The sequence below is a fragment of the Choloepus didactylus genome, chromosome 13 (assembly GCF_015220235.1).
Source record: "Choloepus didactylus isolate mChoDid1 chromosome 13, mChoDid1.pri, whole genome shotgun sequence".
NCBI lineage: Eukaryota > Metazoa > Chordata > Mammalia > Pilosa > Megalonychidae > Choloepus > Choloepus didactylus.
Genome location: NC_051319.1, coordinates 54628789 through 54650201, shown reverse-complemented (window position 1 = coordinate 54650201; position 21413 = coordinate 54628789). Strand labels below are relative to the sequence as shown.

General features: G+C 37.9%; 1 protein-coding gene and 1 long non-coding RNA gene across 2 annotated transcripts in view; one reads left to right on the top strand and one right to left on the bottom strand.

Moving 5' to 3' along the window:
* The window catches only part of KCNN2 (potassium calcium-activated channel subfamily N member 2), a 152649-nt gene that overhangs the window by 17652 nt on the left and 113584 nt on the right, over window positions 1-21413 (bottom strand). Inside the window, 2 exon segments of the mRNA XM_037801647.1 lie at window positions 5958-6011; window positions 6013-6069. Of these exon segments, the coding sequence (XP_037657575.1) occupies window positions 5958-6011; window positions 6013-6069 (111 nt within the window).
* Window positions 1-21413, top strand: part of LOC119508145 — a 49964-nt gene that overhangs the window by 8659 nt on the left and 19892 nt on the right. The window contains exons 3-4 of the long non-coding RNA XR_005211404.1: window positions 6508-6655; window positions 6843-7135. This is a non-coding gene — a long non-coding RNA (uncharacterized LOC119508145). The remainder of the gene's footprint in view (window positions 1-6507; window positions 6656-6842; window positions 7136-21413) is intronic.

The window sequence follows — 21413 nt, the reverse complement described above, 5'->3', positions numbered from 1 at the left end:
TTGTTAGGGTATTAAAAATCCTTGGGGCATAACAAACTTAAAAGCAGTAGTTCTCAACTAGGGGTGATTTTGCCCACTCAGGGTACATGTGACAAGGCCTGGAAATGTTTTTGGTTGTCACAACTGGGAGTGAGAATGCTACTGGCATCTAGTGGGTAGAGGCTAGGGATGCTGCTGAACATCCTGCAGTGCCCACGACAGTACCTCACAACGAAGAATGATCCAGCCCAAAATGTCAATAGCGCTGAGGTCAAGAAATGAACTAAACAACTAAACTATGAAAACCAATCTGGAATCTCCCCTGAAAGAAACTGGGTAACCTCACAACAATCTTCAGCAAAAATAGTATGCATAACTCTTAAAATGTTTCAGTAATTAGGATAAGGCATATCAAGACCCCAAAGCATCATTTAAAGAAATTACATACTTCTTAGGATAAAACTAAAAACCTGTCTATGAGACATGAGAAAATCTGCCGAAATGTGCTACCTTGGTTTTCTTATTTGTGGTTCTTTCACAATTTTTTTTTTTACCATTGAGATTTATATGTAAACACGTACTATATGATATTTAATGTATTTTTTCTGCCTATTTAATATCTTAGGCATGATATTAACTTAATTTCTGAGATAATGCATATTCTTCGTGATAAAATTATTTAGATTACACAAGGGAACTTACGGAAGTGTTCTTGTGGTACTGTAAAACAAATTGTGCAGAACAGAACTCTGAAGGACCAAAAAAAAAAAACACCCAATGAGATGAACATAAATACTGTGGCAATGTCTGGATTATATGTCAACTAATAATCTGATATCTAATTATTTTCATGTCCTAGTATATCTTTAAAAAAAAAAAACAAAAGCCCCAGCCCTCCATTCAGCTTTTCATTAATTTCTCTCCGTCTATCATCTCACTCAGTAATGTTCCCAAGTTTTGAGAACTAATTCAGTGGTTGGGAGAGAATGAGAGGAAATCCTGTAGAGTAGGAGACATTCCACGGTGGTAAGTAGAGGCCAAAGTGTGGTATGTTTGCAACTTTGGCAGCCTAGTGTGGACTTTAACTGGCAATGGTAGTCTCACGACAATGTCTGATGGGTAAGACTTAGAAAAGCATTAGAGGGCAATTGAAATATTTCCATCTCGTAATATAATCTACATAAGTAAATATTTTCATTAAAATGACTGATCTATTAGAAAGCTTTGGCCAAGTTATACAATATAACTCCTATACATACAACCCAAATCATGAGAGAGTAAAAACACTGAAAATTGGAACTTTGCTTGAAATCTCTCTTGATTCTATTGTGGGTAAAGTTACCAAATGACAATGTATTTTGTTATTTCAGTACCAGTGTGATTGGATTCCACTTTTGTGACGTCATATAGAATGACGACTCTGCTATAAAATGATTTTTAGTTATTTTTCATCTTGGTATTTTGGTGTCTTGACTGACACTACCAAGATTCAGCCTAATAAAAATCTCTCTCCTCTTACTTGGCTTTCTACCTTGATATAATGACTTTGAGCAAGTTACCTAACCTTTCTGTATCTTAGTTTTCATGCCTGTAAACTGGGCATAATAATAACACTTCCCTTATAAAGCTGTTGTGGTATGTTTGCACCAGTGTCTGGCACTGAGTAAGTGCTCTGTAAATACTGTGATTACTCTTTTTCTCAACTCCTAATAACTGAATGTTGATATCCCATCTAGATGCTGTACCATTTTTGACATCTCTCTGATGGCCTTTATTTATTTATTTATTTTTAAATTTAATAGATTTATTTTGAAATAATTCAATCTTAGCAGAGTTGCAAAAACAGTACAAACCCCATACATAGAACTCCATCATACCCTGACCCCCCTCCCCCAATACCCTGATCCACCACCTATAACATCCTGTCACACCACCATTTCTTTCTTTCCCTCCCTCTCTCCGTCCCTCCCTATCATCCATCATCTATTGCTCTGTCCTCTGAACATATGTGAGCAAGCTGCACATATATTTGAACAAACAATATAATTCACATATACCTTTCCCATGGACAAGAACATTCTTTTATGCAATCTCATTAAGCACAGCTAAGAAGTTCAAGAAATTCAACATTGATACAAGCTTACATTCTATGTTCTTTTTTTGTGTGTGTGTATGTGTGTGTCCCATCTGTGTCCCTTTGAGCCTCCTCACCTCCATCCTCAGATCCCATCCAGGATATCCTTGGCATTTAACTGTCATCTATTTAGACTTTTTTTTTTTTTTTTAATTGTGGAAACATATATATAGCCTAAATCTTCCATTCCACCCCCTCCCTAGCATTCCGTTAGTGGGATTAATCACGTTTAGAATGTTGCAATGCTATCAACCTTCCCACCATCCATTTCTAGAAGTTTCCCTTCACCCCAAACAGAAACCCTACTCTCATTTCTTAACTCCCATTGCCCCTTCCCCCACTTCTCAGACCCCTACTCTACTTTTCATCTCTATGGTCATATCTCTGACACTTTCTTGTGTTTACCGTGGGGCTTAAATTTAAACATCTTAAATCTATAACAATCTTGTTTTTCTTGATACCAACTTAACTTCAATATGACACATAACTATGTTCCTATACTCCATTATTCCCCCACCTTTAGGTAGTTCTTGTAAAAAATTACATATTTTACATTGAGTCCAAAACCATTGTTTATCATTATAGTTTATGTATTTAGATCCTGTAGGAAGTAAATAATGGAGTTATAAATCAAAAAATGCATGTAGTATTGGTATTTATATTTACCATGTGATGTTTACTGGAAATCTTTATTTCTTCATGTAGTTTCAGTCAATTGCTTAGTTTTCCCTTCCTTTCAGCCCGCTCAACTCCCTTTAGCATTTCTTATAGGGCTGATTACTGGTGATGAAGTCACTCAGCTTTTGATTATCTTGGAAATGTTTTTAATCGTCCTCCTCATTTTATCCTCCAGTTGTTTGTGAATTCTCAAGTCTCTGATGTTATTGACTTCGATTTGTATTCCACTGTGGTCAGAGAATGAGCTTTGAACAAATTCATTTTTTTTTTGTTAAATTTATTGAGGCTTGTTTTTATGCCTCAGCGTACGGTCCATTCTGGAGAAAGATCTGTGATCACCAGAGAAGAATGTGTGTCCCTGTGACCCTGGGTGTAATATTCTATATATGTGTGTTAAAATTTTCTATATCTCTCTCTCTCTTTCTTGTTTCTCTGTCGGAGGGCTCCCCTCAGTATCTGAAGTAGGGCAGGTCTTTTATTAGCAAAATCTCTCAGCATTTGTTTGTCTGTGAAAAATTAAGCTCTCCCTAAAATTTGAAGGAGAGTTTTGCTGGATAAGTATTCTTGGTTGAAATTGTTCTCTCTCAGAACCTCAAAACATGTCATGCATGCTGCCTTCTCGCCTCTATGGTGGCATGCCCTGAGTAGTCAATACTTAGTCTTATTTTGTTCCTTGTTTGTGGTGAATTGCTTTTCTATTGCTGCTTTCAGAACTTGCTCCTTCTCTTCAGTACTTTGATCAGTCTGATCATAATATGTCTTAGAGTGGGTTTATTTTGGATTTCGTCTACTTGGAGTTCGCTGGGCATTTAAGCTTTGTGCATTTATATTGTGTAGAAGGTTTGGGAAGTTTTCCCCAACAATTCTTTGAATACTCTTTCTAGACCTTTTACCCTTCTCTTCCCCTTCTGGGACACCAATGAGTCTTAAATTTGGACGCTTTATTTTATCTATCATATCCCTGAGATCCATTTCGATTTTTTTCTATTTTTTCCCCATTCTTTCTTTTGTTCTTTCATTTTCTGTTCTGTGGTCCTCGAGGAGCTGAGTTGTTGTTCAACTTCCTCTAATCTTGTATTATGAGTATCCAGAGTCTTTTTAATTTGGCCAACAGTTTCTTTAATTTCCCATAAGATCGTCTATTTCTTATTTCCTCTTGCAATTTCTTCTTTATGCTCTTCTAGGGTCTTCTTTATGTCTTTTATATTCCTGTGCCATGCTCTTCTTCATGTCCTTATCTCATGAGCCATGCTCTTGTTGCCTGTCTGTAATCTTTGATTAATTGTGCCAAGTCCTGTGTGTCTTCTGATCTTTTGATTTGGGTGTTTTGTTTTGGGTTCTCCATATCTTCTGGTTTTATCATATGCTTTAAGATTTTCTGTTGTTTTTTGGCCTCTTGGCATTTGCTTTACTTGATCCCTAATTTGACAGAACTGCAGCTTGGCGGCGTACACTTTCTCTAACTAACCAGCCGATGGAGTCATGAGTCACTATTCCCCTCAAGTCAGTTCTCCCCCACTTTGTCTTTGTGGTGTCTGGGGGTCTGATTCTTGTGGGGTTCCAATTGGTACACCAAGTTTGGAAGTGTAGCTGGTGCTGTCTACCCTGAATGTGGGGCGTGTCGTCTGGGTGGTTAGGCAGACAGGGCAGCTTTTAATAATCAAACTCCCAGGTGTTCCCAGAGATTTAAGGCTGTTCTCTGCCACTGACCCACAAGTCCTTGGTACTGGCGTATTGGTTCCCTGGGATTTCCGAGTGGTTCCCCCTTCCTAGCTGTGCTCTTCCAGGACCCTCTGCTGAGGGGAGGGCTGCACCATGTCCCTAGTGCATGCTGGTCCACCAGGAAGCCCTGGGTCTATGGGCTGTGCAGGGGCACTCCCAGCCCCTTCAAAGATGGTTGAATGGGAAGCATTAACTTCCCCCTTTTGCACAGCTCCGTCCTCCAGCTCCGGGCAATTAGCTGTGGGGTGTATTAAAGGCCACTTCCACGGCCAAATATTGTGCTTGTGTGTAGTGCTGCGGGAAAGATTCCCACATCACATTGGGTTTCTTGGCGCAGCTCTGGGCTGTGGGTCTGGGTCCCAGGTAGGAGCGGTCTCCCCCGCCCGCTGGGGAGATGGCTGCAAGGAATGCGGTTTTTTTTCCTCCTTTTGGCTCCCCTTTGCTCCTCTGGTCTCGAGACAATCAGCAGCGGGTGTGGGAAGGGTTATCCTCCATGACAGACACCAAGGCATTAGCCCAGCCTGCTCACACCATGCTTCACTGCGCCAGCTCTCCCCATGATATCTGCAGCCACTCCTGGGCCTTTTTTTTAAGGAACTAGTCCATCTCCAAATGCCAGCCCACCATTTCCCCACACTGCAGCGCAGCTGAGGGACTTTCAGCCGACTCACTCACTCGTTTCAGAATGCAGGCTCCTGGTTTCACCAAATGCACATTCCCCTGTGCGATTTAGCAGACCTTGTCCGGCTGCGTGCATCGCTGGCAGTGGTGTGTCTGCTGGGTCACTCTTGGTTTTTATCTAGTATTTTTCACAGAGGTGTTTTTTGCCCTGTCTCACCTAGCTGCCATCTTAGGTTCCCTCTTGATGGCCTTTAAATCATGAAAAGAGTCTATCTCTGCCTGCTAACTTAAGCTCCTAAAAGTGGTGGTTCTTGTTAATCTTTGCAAGCCCAATCTCTAGAACAGTGCCTGGTCACACAGAGGCTTAGTAAAATATTATGCTGACAATGTGCTCCTTTCTAGTCAATCCAATATTGGCCTCTGCTTGCATATTGTGAATTTAAATGTGACTATTATTTAGATTTATGTGATTTATTTTTAACCTTGAGCAACTACCAAAGTTGTCCAATTATTTCCTAAACTGATCCAAAGTTAAGAATATTCGCAAAATGTGAAAGAAATGCAATTGTTTCCAAGAGTGCCTCAACTTTATAAATCATGTCATTTCAGGTTCATATTCAGATGTTTAAAATAAAAAGTAAATTGCTCCACAATGACCAAATATTCCCTTGGAAGACACATGGGTGATGATAGTGGCCAGACCATAGATTAAAAGTAGAACTCTGATCCAACCTCTGCAGCAGGTCAGCCCACATGGTCAGACACTGCTCAATAATGGCCAAATTCCCTAATTTAAAAAAAAGAGAATGGATGGTAACCTTACCCTTTTAGTCAGCTGAGTATCCATCATGAAGTTGTGCACGTGTTTTTCTGACTTTGGTAAGTTCTAGCTTCCTTGCCACTACAGCTACTACCAGGGCTGTGCAACCAGCACCCTGAAATGAGAGAGCCCCAAGGAGTTATTACTTACTGTCTCGCAACATTAAAGAGGTTTTGTGCCAACTACATAAGTTCCTCAAGATTAAAAAAACTTGTATATTCAGTGTCTTCAATGATTATTGCATAAAATGCCATGGTCAATAATGCAAGCAACACACTTTAGTTTGGGGGAAAAAATAGTTCACATATTTTAAAAACTAGAGCATGATGTCTGAATAATATGCATCTCTATCACAAGAAATAAGTGGACAAAAGCAACTGCTGAATTACCAGAGACTTCTTAAAAAACAAAGTAAATACAATTATATACTTGTAAGTTGTAATAGGAATAAATAATAAATGAGTAAACTAGCATAACTGCATGGAGTAGAAATAAATATTTTTCTATAAAGAATAACATTCCATGATCTTCTCTCTTCTCTGGATGACACCAGAAGGCCTTCAGGCCAGTCCCCTGCAGTGTACCAGGAACGAACAGATGAGTCATCTCAGCATACACACAACTTCAGAGTGTTCCACACACACTGGAAGGGAATCACAGTGATTTGAATCTGGACAATGGGGATATATGACATGCCCAAGGTAAGGGATAAGCTGCTCTACTATTTTAGAGGCCCACCAGCACTAGGATAGCCATGGCCAGTGATTTTGAAAACAAAAACAACAGTGTTACTTTTTTGAATTTGGCCACTATACTGCTATTTTGGGAAGAGAGGTGTGACACTACACAGTGCCCCAAAGATAACAGCTGTCCTTCTTTGTGACCAAGGTATTGCCATCCCAAATTGATGAGGCTTAAGAGCCTCCTTTGTCAGAAGACCAGTGACTGATCAGGAGGCAAGGCCATGCTGCCACCGCCAGCTCACCAGTCCTGGGCACAGCCACCCTGCCAGCAGGGAAGGAGCCAGCCTGAGCAGCTCCACAGGGATCTGTGAAAGGAAGTCCAGGCCTCCAGACAGTCTCAGTCCTGAGAGGACAACCAGAGCAGCAGAGGTTGCCAGTCTCAGTGGGCATATAACACAGACTGCACAGGCACGAGCCCACTGAAGAGGAACATAACAGGTAGGATATTATGGCACTTGTGGATTTATCAAGAGAATCATATCTTTGTCAACTAATTTTAATGGCATATCCTTTATGGTGGCCACATAGGGGCTAGGGGTGCACAGACTAGACATATAAAAAGAGAGTCTCAAATTCTCATGAGATAACATGATTTTCCTCATGGTCAGTAGGTCTGGCAAAAGGCTTCATTGTGTCTAAAAATCACTAGTTATATAATAGCAACTTTGAACCTTAAAAATGTGCTCAACATCTTAAGTATCTAATATTGGGAAATGGTTATATAATTACAGTGTGTTCATAGGAGAATATGAGTATATTAAAATTTTTATTTCTAAAATATTTAGATGCAATTTAATGCTTTAAAAAGCAAGTTAAAAGCTGTATGCATAATCTCCCTAACTTTAATATTTTAAAAAATGATCCATATTGAAAAAAAAAACAAAAAACTGGAATAACAAGGCCAATTGTGAATAGAGATTCTCTCTCAGGGGTAGGAATAGTGGTGACCTATTTTGTTCTTTGTACTTTTCTGTGTAGTTCAAATTTTCAACAACAAATACATATACAAATACATATTATTTATATAAATGCATAATCATACATTTAAAAACTGACACTGGTTACAAAACATCTAACATAACCCTTACATATCTTTTCATTAATCTTAAAAAAAAAACTCAACTAGGAAAACAAGATTTTATGAACATATTTACTATGTTTTTATTATAAAAATAAAATTAGAATCACAAAGTTTTATTTGAATTTCGATTATTTTATTTGAATTAATAAATTAAATTTAGAAAGGGTTCTTTGGAGTCACTGAATGCTAGCAGGACAGATGAGATTGGAGAGGAAAGAGAATAAATTCACTTGCCCCGTCTTGTCACAGCCTGAATTAAATGCTCTTAAAGACATGGCCTTAAGGATGGAAACAAATGTTGCTTAAGTATGATGTTTCCAGAGGGTTCAAATATTCTCTTCCCTCCAGATTTATGAGAAGTCTGTAACCTCAGAAATGAGTTGTATTGGATGCAATCAGAGAAGGAGGCTAGCAGGTATTTAGAAATTATCTGGTTTAACACTTGGATTTTAGAGATGAGACAACTAAGGCACAGTCAGGTGATTATGCAATTATAAGCCTTGAGTAGCTAGATGATATTTTTCCCATCCTTTACTTCATCTCATAAAACCAAGCTGTGTATCCTATCAGTTGTTTATATTTAGGATCACATATACTCATTTTCACTATCCTCAACGTAATAGGATGCCTAGTTTTTCTGTGTAAAATAAGAAACTCAGGTTGACCTTATTTTATATGATACGATCTTCAAGTGTGAATGTCTAAAAATCAGGCATGGTTAATTATCAAAATATATCGACATTGTTCCTATTTTATAACTAGCACAGTTTGTTTTCTTTTTTAATTTAAAAAAAAAATTTTAATTAGAGAAGATTTGGGTTCACAGAACAATCACACATAAAATACAGGATTCCCATATACCATCCCATCACGAACACCTTGCCTTGCTGTGGAAAATTTGTTACAGCTGATGACAGTCCATTTTTATAACTATTATAAACTATAGTACTGTTATAAACTATAGTATTATAATCTATGGTATAGTATTATAACTATAGTACTATTAACTATATAGTCCATGGTTTCACTTACAGTTCCTGTTTGTATAGTGTAGTGTCATGGATCTTTAACTTTTTTTTATTTTGTTACCATATATAATATATTATTTCCCTTTTTAATAATATTCATATATGTATTTTGGTGCTATTAATCGTATTCACAATGCTGTACTACCAACACCACCATCCTTTACCTAAATACTTCCATCACTCCAAATAGGAAAGGTAGGAGTACAGAGGAAAAGAGAAAATAAATTCACTTTCCCCTGCCTGTTACAGCCTGATAACTGTGATCATAAAGATATGGCCTTAATGATGACAATATTGCTGAAGATGAAATATCTCAGCCCTGTCCCCAGGAAACCTACATTCTAATCCTGAATCTATGAGTTTGCTTTTTCTAATTGTTTCAGATCAGTGGGATCATAAAATATTTGTCCTTTGGTGTCTGGCTCATTTCACTCAACATGATTACTTCAAGTTTCAGCCACATTGTCACATGTATCAGGACTTTATTCCTTTTTAAGGCTGAATAATGTTCCATTGTATGTATATACCACATTTAAAAAAATCTATTCATTGGTTAATAAACATTTGGGTTGCTTCTATCTTTTTGCAATTGTGAATGATACTGCTATGAACACCAGTGTGCAAATATCTGGTTGAATCCTTGCTTTCAATTCTTTGGGGTATCTATCTAGTAGTGGGATTGCAAGGTCATATGGTAGTACTATACTTCACTTTCTGAGGAACTGCCAGACCGTTTTCCACAGTGGCTGCACCATTTTTACATTCCCACAAAGCAACAGATGAGTGTTCCTATTTCTCCACATCCTCTCCAATGCTTGTTATTTTCCATTTTGTTAACGACTGCAGTTCTAATGGGTGTGAAATGGTATCTCATGGTTTTTTTGCATTTCACTGAAGGCTAATGATGTCCAGCATATTTACTTGTACTTTTTAGCCATTTACATATCTTCTTTGGAGAGATGTCTGTTCAAGTCTTTTGCCTGTTTTCTAATTGGGTTGTTTGTCTTTTTGTATTTAAGTTGAATCATTTTATATATTCTGGATATTAATCCTATATTGGATATGTGTTTTCCTAATATTTTCTTCCATTGTGTAGGGTGGCATTTTGTACTGCAACAGACTTTATCATGGAAGTAAAAATTTTTAATTTTGTTCAGTTTATCTAGTTTTTCTTTTGTTGCTTGTACTTTGGATGTAAAGTCTATGAAACCATTGCGTAATACAAGATCCTGAAGATGCTTCCCTATGTTTTCTTCTTGGAGTTTGAGAATTTTATCTCCTATATTTAGATCTCTGATCTACTTTGAGTTAATTTCTATATTAATTTCTATATATTGTGTGAAGTACAGGGGGGGTCCTCATCTTTTTTTTTCTTTTCTTCTTCTTTCTTCTTCTTTTTTTTCTGGAAATGGAGATCTAGTTTTCCTAGCACCATTTGTTGAAGAGACTGTTCTTTCCCAATTGAGTGGACTCTGCCAACTAGTCAAAAATCAGTTGGCCATCAATGTGAGGGTTGATTTCTGAGCTCTCAATTCTATTCCATTGGTCTATATATCTGTCCTGATGCCAGTACCATGCTGTTTTGATTACTGTGGCTTTGCAACAAGTTTTAAGATTGGGAAGTATGAGTACTCCAACATCTTTCTCTGTTTTCAAGATGGCTTTAGCTATTCCGGGCCCCTTACCCTTTCATGGAAATTTGATGATTGGCTTTCCATTTCTGCAAAGAAAGGTGTTGGGACTGTGATTAGGATTGCATTGAATCTATAGACTGACATTTTAACGATATTTAGTCTTCTAATCCGTGAACATGGAATGTCCTTCCATGTATTTATGTTTTTTATTTTTTTTAGCAATGATTTGTAGTTTTCTGTGTACAAGTCCTTTTATATCCTTGGTTAGATTTACCCCTAGATATCTGGTTCTTTTAGTTGTGATTGGAATTCTTTTCTTGATTTCTTCTTCAGATTCTTCATTGCTTGTGTATAGAAACACTACTGATCTTGGGTGCTGATCTTGTACTTTGCTGGATTTATACAATTTATACATTAGCTCTAGAAGCCTTATTGTAGAGTTTTTTCAGGATTTTCTGTATATAGGATAATATCATCTGCAAATAGGTAAAGTTTTACTTCTTCTTTCCCACTTGGATGCTTTTCTTTCTTTTTCTTGCCTAATTACTCTAGCAAGAATTTCCAGTACAGTGTTGAATAACAGTGGTGACAGTGGGCATCCTTGTCTTTTTCCTGATCTCAGAGGGAAAGCTTTCAGTCTTTCACCATTGAGTAGAATGCTAATTATGGGCTTTTCATATATGTCCATCATGTTGAGTAAGTTTCCTTTTGTTCCTAGTGTTCTAAGTGTTTTTATCATGAGGGCATGCTGGATTTTGTCAAATGCCTTTTTTGCATCAACTAAGATGCTCATGTGTTTTCGCCTTCATTCTGTTAATGAAGTGTATTACATTAATTTTTTTTTTTTATGTTGAACCAATCTTGCATGCCAGGGATAAATCTCTCTTGATCATGGAGTATAATTATATTAATATGTTATTGGATTAAGTTTGCTTGTATTTTGTGGAGGATTTTTGCATCTATATTCAGAAGAGATATTGGTCTGTAGTTTTCTGTTCTTGTGGTATCTGTATCTGACTTTGGTTGGCCTCATAGAATGAACTAGGATGTCCCCTCCTCTTCATTTTTTTGGAACAGTTTGAGCAGAATTGGAGTTAAGTCTTCTTGGAATGTTTTGTAGATTTTTCCTGTGAAGCCATCTGGTCTTGGGCATTTCTTTGTTGGGAGATTTTGATGACTTTGACTCAATCTACTAGTAGTTACTTGGTTGAGATCTTCTGTTTCTTCCTGATTTAATGTAGGTAGTTTGTGTGTTTCTAAGAATGTGTCCATTTGATCTAGGAAATCTAATTTTTGGGTACACAGTTGCTCATAGAATCCTCGTATGATGCTTTTTTTTTCAGTGGGGTCAGTAGCAATGCCCTCCTTTTCATTTCTGATTTTTGTTATTTGTATGCTTTCTCTGTCAGTCTAGCTAGAGGTTTGTCAATTTTATTAATCTTTTCAAATAACCAACTTTTGGTTTTATAGATTCTATTTTTTTCTATTTCATTTTTATCGCCACTCTAATTTTTGTTATTTCCTTGCTTTTGCTATGTGTTTAGTTTCTTCTTTGTTTTCTAGTTCTTCCAGCTTTGAAGTTAGGTCTTTGATTTGAAGCCTTTCTTCTTTTTTTAGTGTAAGAATTTAGAGCTATAAATTTTCTTCTCAGCACTGCCTTCATTGCATCTCATATGTTTTGGTATGTTGAATTTTCATTTTCATTTGCCTTAAGATACTTCCTAATTTTGTTTCTGATTTACTTTTTAATCTATTGGTTAAGAGTATGTTGTTTAATTTCCACACATTTGTAAATTTTCCCTTTCTCCCTGTGTTGCTGATTTCTTGCTTCATTCTTTTGTGGTTGGAGAATATGTATGGTATGATTTCAGTATTTTTTAATTCATTGAGACTTTGTTTTGTGACCTGACACATGTTCTATCCTGGAGAATGATCAACATGCACTCAAGAATATGTATTCTGATTTTGTTGGGTGAAGTGTTCTATATATAAGTGTTCTATATATGTCTGTTAGGCCTAGGTGGTTTAGAAATCATTCAAGTCTTATACTTCCTTGTTGATCTTCTGACTAGATGTTCTATCCATTTTTGAGAGTGGTGTGTTAAAGTTTCATACTATTCAGGTAGAACCATCAGTTTTTCTCTTCACATCTGTAGGTATATGTTTCATATATTTTGGGGTTCTGTTAGGTGCATCTAGTTTTTAATTGTTACATATTCCTGTTGAATGTCCCTTTTATCGGTATATAATGACCATCTTTGTCCCCTGTAAGTGTTTTTGACTTAAGTCTATTTCTTCTGATATTCGTATAGCCACCCTAGCTCTCTTTTGGTTACTACTTGCATTGTATATTTTTTTCTATTTTTTTCACCCCCAGCCTACTTATAACTTTGAGTTTAAGGTGAGTCTCTTGAAGAAAGCATATAAGGTGGCTCATGCTTTTTTATCCAATTCTGCCTTTTGCCTAGACGGTTTAATCCATTTACATTTAAAGTCAGTACTGATAATATGGCACAGTTTTTCTGGCATTTTGCTACTTAGCCATTGTAAGTTATACACCTTTTTTTTTCCCCTCACTTCCGTTAAAGCTTCCTTTTACATTTTTGAATTTTTCTGTTGTACAATATTGATTGCCTTCTCATTTCTATCTGGATAGATTTTTCATATTTTTCCTTGTGGTTACTGTGCTGGTTTGTATATATTATGTCCCCCCAGAAAAAGCCATGTTCTTTGATGCAGTCTTGTGGGGGGCAGATTGATTAATATTTTTGATTAGGGTATGACCTGTTGATTGGATGCTTCCATAGAGATACGACCCAACCAATTGTGAGCGATGACTCTGATTGGATAATTTCCTTGGAGGTGTTACCCCACCCATTCAGGGTGGGTCTGAATTAAATCACTGGAGCCATATAAATTAGCTGACAAACAGCAGGAACTCAGCTGAGAAACACTTAGAAGATGGAGGTTGAAAGCAGACACTTTGGAGAATGCCATTTTGAAATGCAGCCCAGGAGCAAGTAGACGCCAGCCACGTGCCTTCCCAGCTAACAGAGGTTTTCTGGATGCCATTGGTCATCCTCCAGTGAAGGTACCCAATTGTTGTTGCCTTACCTTGGACACTTTATGGCCTTAAGACTGTAACTTTGTAACCAAATAAACCCCCTTTATAAAAACCAATCCAACGACTTCAGGAAGATGGTGGTTAGGAGAGACAGGGCAAAATACCTCTGTGAAAAATACTAAATAAAAGCCAGAAAGTGACTCAGAACACCAGTTCCAGTGATGTACCACCTGGACAAGGTCTGCTAAATCCACAGGGACCATGCACTTGGTGAAACCAGAAGTCTGCGTTCTGAAACAAGTGAGTAAGCCTGCTGAATATCCGGCAGCCATGCTGCAGTTTGGGGAAACCGTGGGCTGGTATTTGGAGTCAGACTAGACCTTTTTAAAAATCCAAAACCAGCTGCGTATATGGCAGCGAGAACCACACAGTGAAGCATGGCAGGAATGGGCTGTGGGTGTGGACAATAGCCTTTCACGCACCTGCTGCTAACTGTCTTGGAGGGGGGAAGGCAGAGGCAAGCCAAAAGGGGAAAATAACCATGCCCCTTGCAGCCATCTTCCTGGCAGGCTGGGAATGCTCCTGCCTAGTGTGACAGGAAGTGTTTCCAGAATCACGTGCACATGCCACAATATCAGGCATGGACAATAGCCTTTAAGGCACCCACAGCTAATTGTCCTGGAGCTAGGAAGGCAGAGCTATGCAAAAAGGGGGAAATTAACATGCCCTATACAGCCATCCTTTAAGCAGGCTGGGGCCCCTACACAGCCCGGCAGCCCAGAACTTCCCTTGAGGGACAGCGTGCACTTGTGACATAGCACAGCCTTCCCTCAGCAAAGGCCCTAGGAGGGCACGGCTTGGAAGAGGGACCCACTCGGAAATCCCAGGGACCATACGCCAATACCAAGGACTTGTGGATCAGCGGCAGAGACAATCTGTGGCCAGACTGAACTGAAGGTTTAGACTCTTGCAACAGCCTTAAATCTCCAAGAACAGTTGGAAGGTTTGATTATTAAAGCTGCCCTCCCTCCCTAACTCCTCAGACACACTCTTCACATTCAGGGTGGACGGCACCAACAACACACCCATACTTGGTGCACCAATTGGACCCCACAAGAATCAGACCCCCACACACCACAACATCAAAGTTGGGGAGAACCGGCTTGAGGGGAATAGGTGGCTCGTGGACGCCACCTGCTGGTTAGAGAAAATGCACGCCACCAAGCTGTAGATCTGACAAATTAGAGATTAGTCTTTGAATTGGCCTACATATCTTAAAAGAACCCTATCAGGTTAAGCAAATGCCAAGAGTCCAAAAACAACAGAAAATTTTAAAGCATATGATAAAACCAGACGCTACGGAGAACCCAAACCCAAACATCCAAATCAAAAGATCAGTACTTTTTCAGGAGATGCAGTACTTGGAGCAATTAATCAAAGAACTAAAGACAAACAACGAGACCATGGCACAGGATATAAAGGACATGAAGAAGACTCTGGAATAGCATAAAGAAGAAATTGCAAGAGTAAATAAAAAAGTAGATGATCTTATGGAAATAAAAGAAACTGTTGACCAAATTAAAAAGATTCTGGATACTCAAAGTACAAGACTAGAGGAAGCTTAACAATGAATCAGTGACGTGGAGGATGACAAAATGGAAAATGAAAGAACAAATGAAAGAATGGGGAAAAAATTGACAAAATCAAAATGAACCTCAGGGATATGATAGATAAAATAAAACATCCCAAATGTGAGACTCACTGTTGTCCCAGAAGAGGAAGAGAAGGGTAAAGGTCTAGAAAGAGTATGCAAAGAAATTGTTGGGGAAAACTTCCCAAACCTTCTACACAACATAAATACACAAAGCATAAATGCCCAGCAAACTCCAAATAGAATAAATCCAAATAAACCCACTCCTAGACATATTCTGATCAGACTGTCAAATACTGAAGAGAAGGAGCAAGTTCTGAAAACAGCAAGGAAAAGCAATTCACCACAAACAAAGGAAACAGCATAAGAGTAAGTAGTGACTACTCAGCGTCCACCATGGAGGCGAGAAGGCAGTGGCATGACATATGTAAAATTCTGAGAGAGAAAAATTTCCAACCAAGAATACTTTATCCAGAAAAACTCTCCTTCAAATTTGAGGGAGAGCTTAAATTTTTCACAGACAAACAAATGCTGAGAGATTTTGCCAATAAAAGACCTGCCCTACTTCAGATACTAAAGGGAGCCTTACCAACAGAGAAACAAAGAAAGGAGAGACAGATATGGAGAAAGGTTCAGTACTAAAGAGATTCAATATTGGTCCATTAAAGGACAATAAGAGAGAGAGAAGGTGAAAAATATATCTGACAAACATAAACCAAAGGATAGGATGGCTGATTCAAGAAATACCTTCACAGTAATAACATTGAATGTAAATGGATAGAACTCCCCAATTAAAATATATAGATTGACAAAATGGAGTAAAAAACATGAACCATCAATATGTTGCAAAAAGAGACTCATCTTAGACACGAACACAAAGAAACTGAAAGTGAAAGGATGGAAAAAAAATATCTCATGCAAGCTACAGCCAAAAGAAAGCAGAAGTAGCAATATTAATCTCAGATAAAATAGACTTCAAATGCAAGGATGTTATGAGAGACAAAGAAGGCCACTATATACTAATAAAAGAGGCAATTCAACAAGAAGAAATAACAATCATAAATGTTTATGCACCCAATTTTGGTGCCACCAAATACACGAGACAAACACTGGCAAAACTAAAGGAAGCAATGGATATTTCCACAATAATTGTGGGAGACTTCAACACATCACTCTCTCCTATAGATAGATCAACCAGACAGAAGACCAATAAGAAAACTGAAAACCTAAACAATCGGATAAATGAATTTGATTTAACAGACATATATGGAACATTCCATCCCAAATCACCAGGATACACATTCTTCTCTAGTGCTCACGGAACTTTCTCCAGAATAGACCATATGCTGGGGCATAAAACAAGCCTAAATAAATTAAAAAAAAAATTGAAATTATTCAAAGCACATTCTCTGACCATAATGGAATACAATTAGAAGTCAATAACCATCAGAGACTTAGAAAATTCACAAATACCTGGAGGTTAAACAACACACTCCTAAACAATCAGTGGCTTAAAGAATAGCAAGAGAAATTGCTAAATATATAGAAACAAACAAAAATGAGAACACAACATACCAAAACCTATGGGATGCAGCAAAAGTGGTACTGAGGGGGAAGTGTATAACACTAAACGCATACATCAAGAAGGAAGAAAGAGCTAAAATCACAGAACTAATGGAGCAACTGAAGAATCCAGAAAATGAACAGCAAACTAATCCTAAACCAAGTAGAAGAAAAGAAATAACAAGGATTAAAGCAGAAATAAATGACATAGAGAACAAGAAAACAGTAGAGAGAATAAATAACACCAAGAGTTGGTTCTTTGAGGAGATCAACAAGATTGACAAGCCCCTAGCTAGACTGACAAAATAAAAAAGTGATGACCATATAAACAAAATGATGAATGAGAAAGGTGACATTACTGCAGATCCTGAAGAAATGAAAAAAAAAACTATGAGGATACTATGAACTGTATGCCAACAAACTGAATAACGTAGAGGAAATGGACAATTTCTTGGAAACATATGAACAACCCAGTCTGACCAGAGAAGATATAGAAGACCTCAACCAACCAATCACAAGCAAAGGGATCCAATCTGTCATCAAAATACTTCCCACAAATAAATGCCCAGGGCCAGATGGCTTCACAGGGGAATTCTACCAAGCTTTCCAAAAAGAACTGACACCAATCGTGCTTAAACTCTTTCAAAACATCAAAGAAAATGGAACACTACCTAACACATTTTATGAACCTAACATCAATCTAATACCAAAACCAGGCAAAGATGCAACAAAAAAGGAGAACTACAGGCCTGTCTCCCTAATGAATATAGATGCAAAAGTTCTCAACAAAATACTTGCAAATCGAATCCAAAGGCACATTAAAAATATCATACACCATGACCAAGTGGGGTTCATTCCAGGCATGCAAGGGTGGTTCAACGTAAGAAAATCAATGTATTACAACACATTAACAAATCAAAAGAGAAAAATCAAATGATCATCTCAATAGATGCTGAAAAAGCATTCGACAAAATCCAACATCCCTTTTTGATAAAAACACTTCAAAAGGTAGGAATTGAAGGAAACTTGCTCAATAAGATAAAGAGCATATATGAAAAACCCACATCCAGCACAGTACTCAATGGTGAGAGACTGAAAGCCTTCCCTCTAAGATCAGGAACAAGACAAGGATGCCGGCTGTCACCACTATTATTCAACACTGTGCTAGAAGTGCTAGGCAGGGCAATCCAGCAAGACAAAGAAATAAAAGGCATCCAAATTGGAAAGGAAGAAGTAAATCTGTTATTATTTGCAGATGATATGATTTTATATTTGGAAAACCCTAAGAAATCGATGATACAGCTACTGGAGCTAATAAATTTAGCAAAGTAGTGGGATATAAGATTAATGCAATAAGTCAGTAATGTTTCTATATGCTAGAAATGAGAGAAGTGAAGAGACACTCAAGAAAAAGATACCATTTTCAATAGCAACTGAAAAAATCAAGTACATAGGAATAAACTTAACCAAACATATAAAAGACCTATACAAAGAAAACTATATAACTCTACTAAAAGAAATAGAAGGGGACCTTAAAAGATGGAAAAATATTCCATGTTCATGGATAGGAAGGCTAAATGCAATTAAGATGTCAATTCTTACCCAAAATCGTCTACAGATTCAATACAATCCCAATCAAAATTCCAACAACCTACTTTGCAGACTTGGAAAAGCTAGTTATCAAATTTATTTGGAAAGGGAAGATGCCTCAAATTGCTAAAGACACTCTAAAAAAGAAAAACAAAGTGGGAGGACTTACACTCCCTGACTTTGAAGCTTACTATAAAGCCACAGTAGTCAAAACAGCATGGTAGTGGCACAAAGATAAATTGAGAGTTTGGAGATAGGCCCCCAGATCTATGGCTGACTAATCTTTGATAAGGCCCCCAAAGCCACTGAACTGGGACATAATAGTCTTTTCTACAAATGGGGCTGGGAGAGTTGGATATCCATATCCAAAAAATGAAAGAGGACCCCTACCTCACACCCTACACAAAAATTAAGTCAAAGTGGATCAAAGATCTCAAAATAAAAGACAGTACCATAAAACTCCTAGAAGATAATGTAGAGAGACGTGTTCAAGACCTTGTATTAGGAGGTCACTTCCTAGACCTTACACCCAAAACACGAGCAATAAAGGAAAAAAATAGATAAATGGGAACTCCTCAAGCTTAGAAATTTCATTACCTCAAAGGAATTTGTCAAAAAGGTGAAGAGGCAGCCAACTCAATGGGAAACAATTTTTGGAAACCATGTATCTGACAAAAGACTGATATCTTGCATATATAAAGAAATCCTACAGCTCAATGACAGTAGTACAGTAGTACTAGCCATTAGAGAGATGCAAATTAAGACTACAACAAGATACCATCTCACAACAATTAGAATGGCTGCCATTAAACAAATAGGAAACTACAAATGCTGGAGATGGTGTGGAGAAATTGGAAGTCTTATTCATTGTTGATGGGACTGTATAACGGTTCAGCCACTATGAAAGACAGTCTGGCAGTTTCTTAGAAAACTAGATATAGAGTTACCCTTGGATCCAGAAATTGCACTTTTCGGTATATACCCGGAAGATCTGAAAGCAGTGACACGAACAGGTATCTGCACGCCAATGTTCATAGCAGCATTATTCACAATTGCCAAGAGATGGAAACAACCCCAATGTCCTTCAACAGTTGAATGGATAAATAAAATGTGGTATATATACACAATGGAATACTATGCAGCAGTAAGAAGGAACAATGTCGTGAAACAATTTGGATGAACCTTGAAGACACAATGCTGAGCGAAATAAGCCAGGCAGAAAAAGGGAAATAGTATATGCTACCACTAATGTGAACATTGCTGGGTAGAATGCATGGGGTGTTGGGTTTCCCCACCTTGATGGTTGCTGATGTGCTCACAGACATTGGGGACTGGTGGTTTGATGGGCTGAGCCCTCAATCACAGGACTTGCCCTTGGGAAGACTATTGCTGCAAAGGAGAGGCTAGGCCTGCTTATAATTGCGCCTAAGGGTCTCTTCCTGAGTGCCTCTTTGATGCTCAGATGTGGCCCTCTCTCTCTAGCTAAGCCAACTTGGCAGGTGAAATCACTGCCCCCCCACCCCCTACATGGGATCTGACAACCAGGGGTGTAAATACCCTTGACAACGTGGAATATGACTCCCAGGGAGGAATCTGGACCAGGCGTCATGGGATGGAGAACATCTTCTTGGCCAAAAGGGGGATATAAAATGAAATGAAATAAGTTTCAGTGGCTGAGAGATTCCAAAAGGAGCCGACAGGTCACTCTGGTGGGCACTCTTACGCACAACATAGATGACCCTTTTTAGGTTCTAATGAATTGGAACAGCTAGCAGTAAATACCTGAATCTATCAAACTACAACCCAGAACCCTTGAATCTTGAAGACAATTGTATAAAAATGTAGCTTATGGGGGGGGGGGGTGACTATGATTGGGAAAGCCATGTGGATCACACTCCCCTTTGTCCGGTGTATGGATGTACGAGTAGAAAAATGGGGCCAAAAAAAAAAAAAAAAAAAAGCCAATCCATTTCTGATGTTTTGCAAAACTGTAGCATTAGCAAACTGGAATAGTTACCATTGGGTTAAAATTTAATAATCATATGTGCTTCAATAGCATGCACATACACTTTTCATATACCCTTCTCTTCCCCCATATATTTAAACTTGTTACCACTTATATCTTTGTAAATTATAATTGTCAAAAACCTAGTTTTATCATTACTTTCTATGAATTTGCTTTTTAGCACTTGTAGGAAGTAAGAAGTGGAGGTATATGTCAAATAATACACTGCAGTAACAGCAGTATTTAAAATTATCCAAATGGTACCTTTACCACTTGTCTTTATTTCTTTATGCCTCTTTGAATCACTGTCTAGTGTCCTTCCTTTCAGTCTGATGAACTCTCTTTAGCATTGCTTCTGGGCAGGCCTAATGTTTATGAACTCCCTCAACTTTTGTTTATCTGGGAATCTCTTAACGTTTCCCTGATTTTTGATGGAAAGCCTCAATGGGTGTAAAATTGTTGGCTGGCAGTGGTTTTCTTTCAGCACTTAAATTATTTCAGTCCACTGCCTTTTCGCTTCCATGGTTTCTGATGAGCAACTGGCACTCAATCTAATTGGGATGCCATTTTACATAATACGTAGCTTTTCTCCTGTGACTTCCAGACTCTCTACTTGTCCTTTGCAATTGATAGTGTGATGGAGTGTATTTTTCTTCATGTTTATTCTGTTCAGTGTTCTCTGGGTTTCTTGCATGTGCATATTCACATCTTTTGCTAATTTTGTGAGGTTCTCTGTCATTATTTCTTTGAATATTCATTCTGCCCCTTTCTTCTCCTTCCGGGAATCCTATAATGCATAGATTTGGGCACTTGATGGTGTTCCAGAGGCGCCTTAGGCTTTTCTCACTTTTAATATTTCTTTTTTCTTTCTCCTTCTTAGCCTGATGCATTTCAACTGTCTTGTCTTCGAGTCACTGATTCTATCTTCTGCCAGTTCCAATCTGCTTTTGAAATACTTCTGGGCATTTTTCATTTCAGTTATTGTAGTCTTCAATTCGACTAGTTCTTTTGATTTCCTTTTTAAAATTTCTGTCTTTACTAAGACTCTCATATTGCTCATTCATTGTTTTCCTGATATCCTTTACTTTTTTCTTTATACT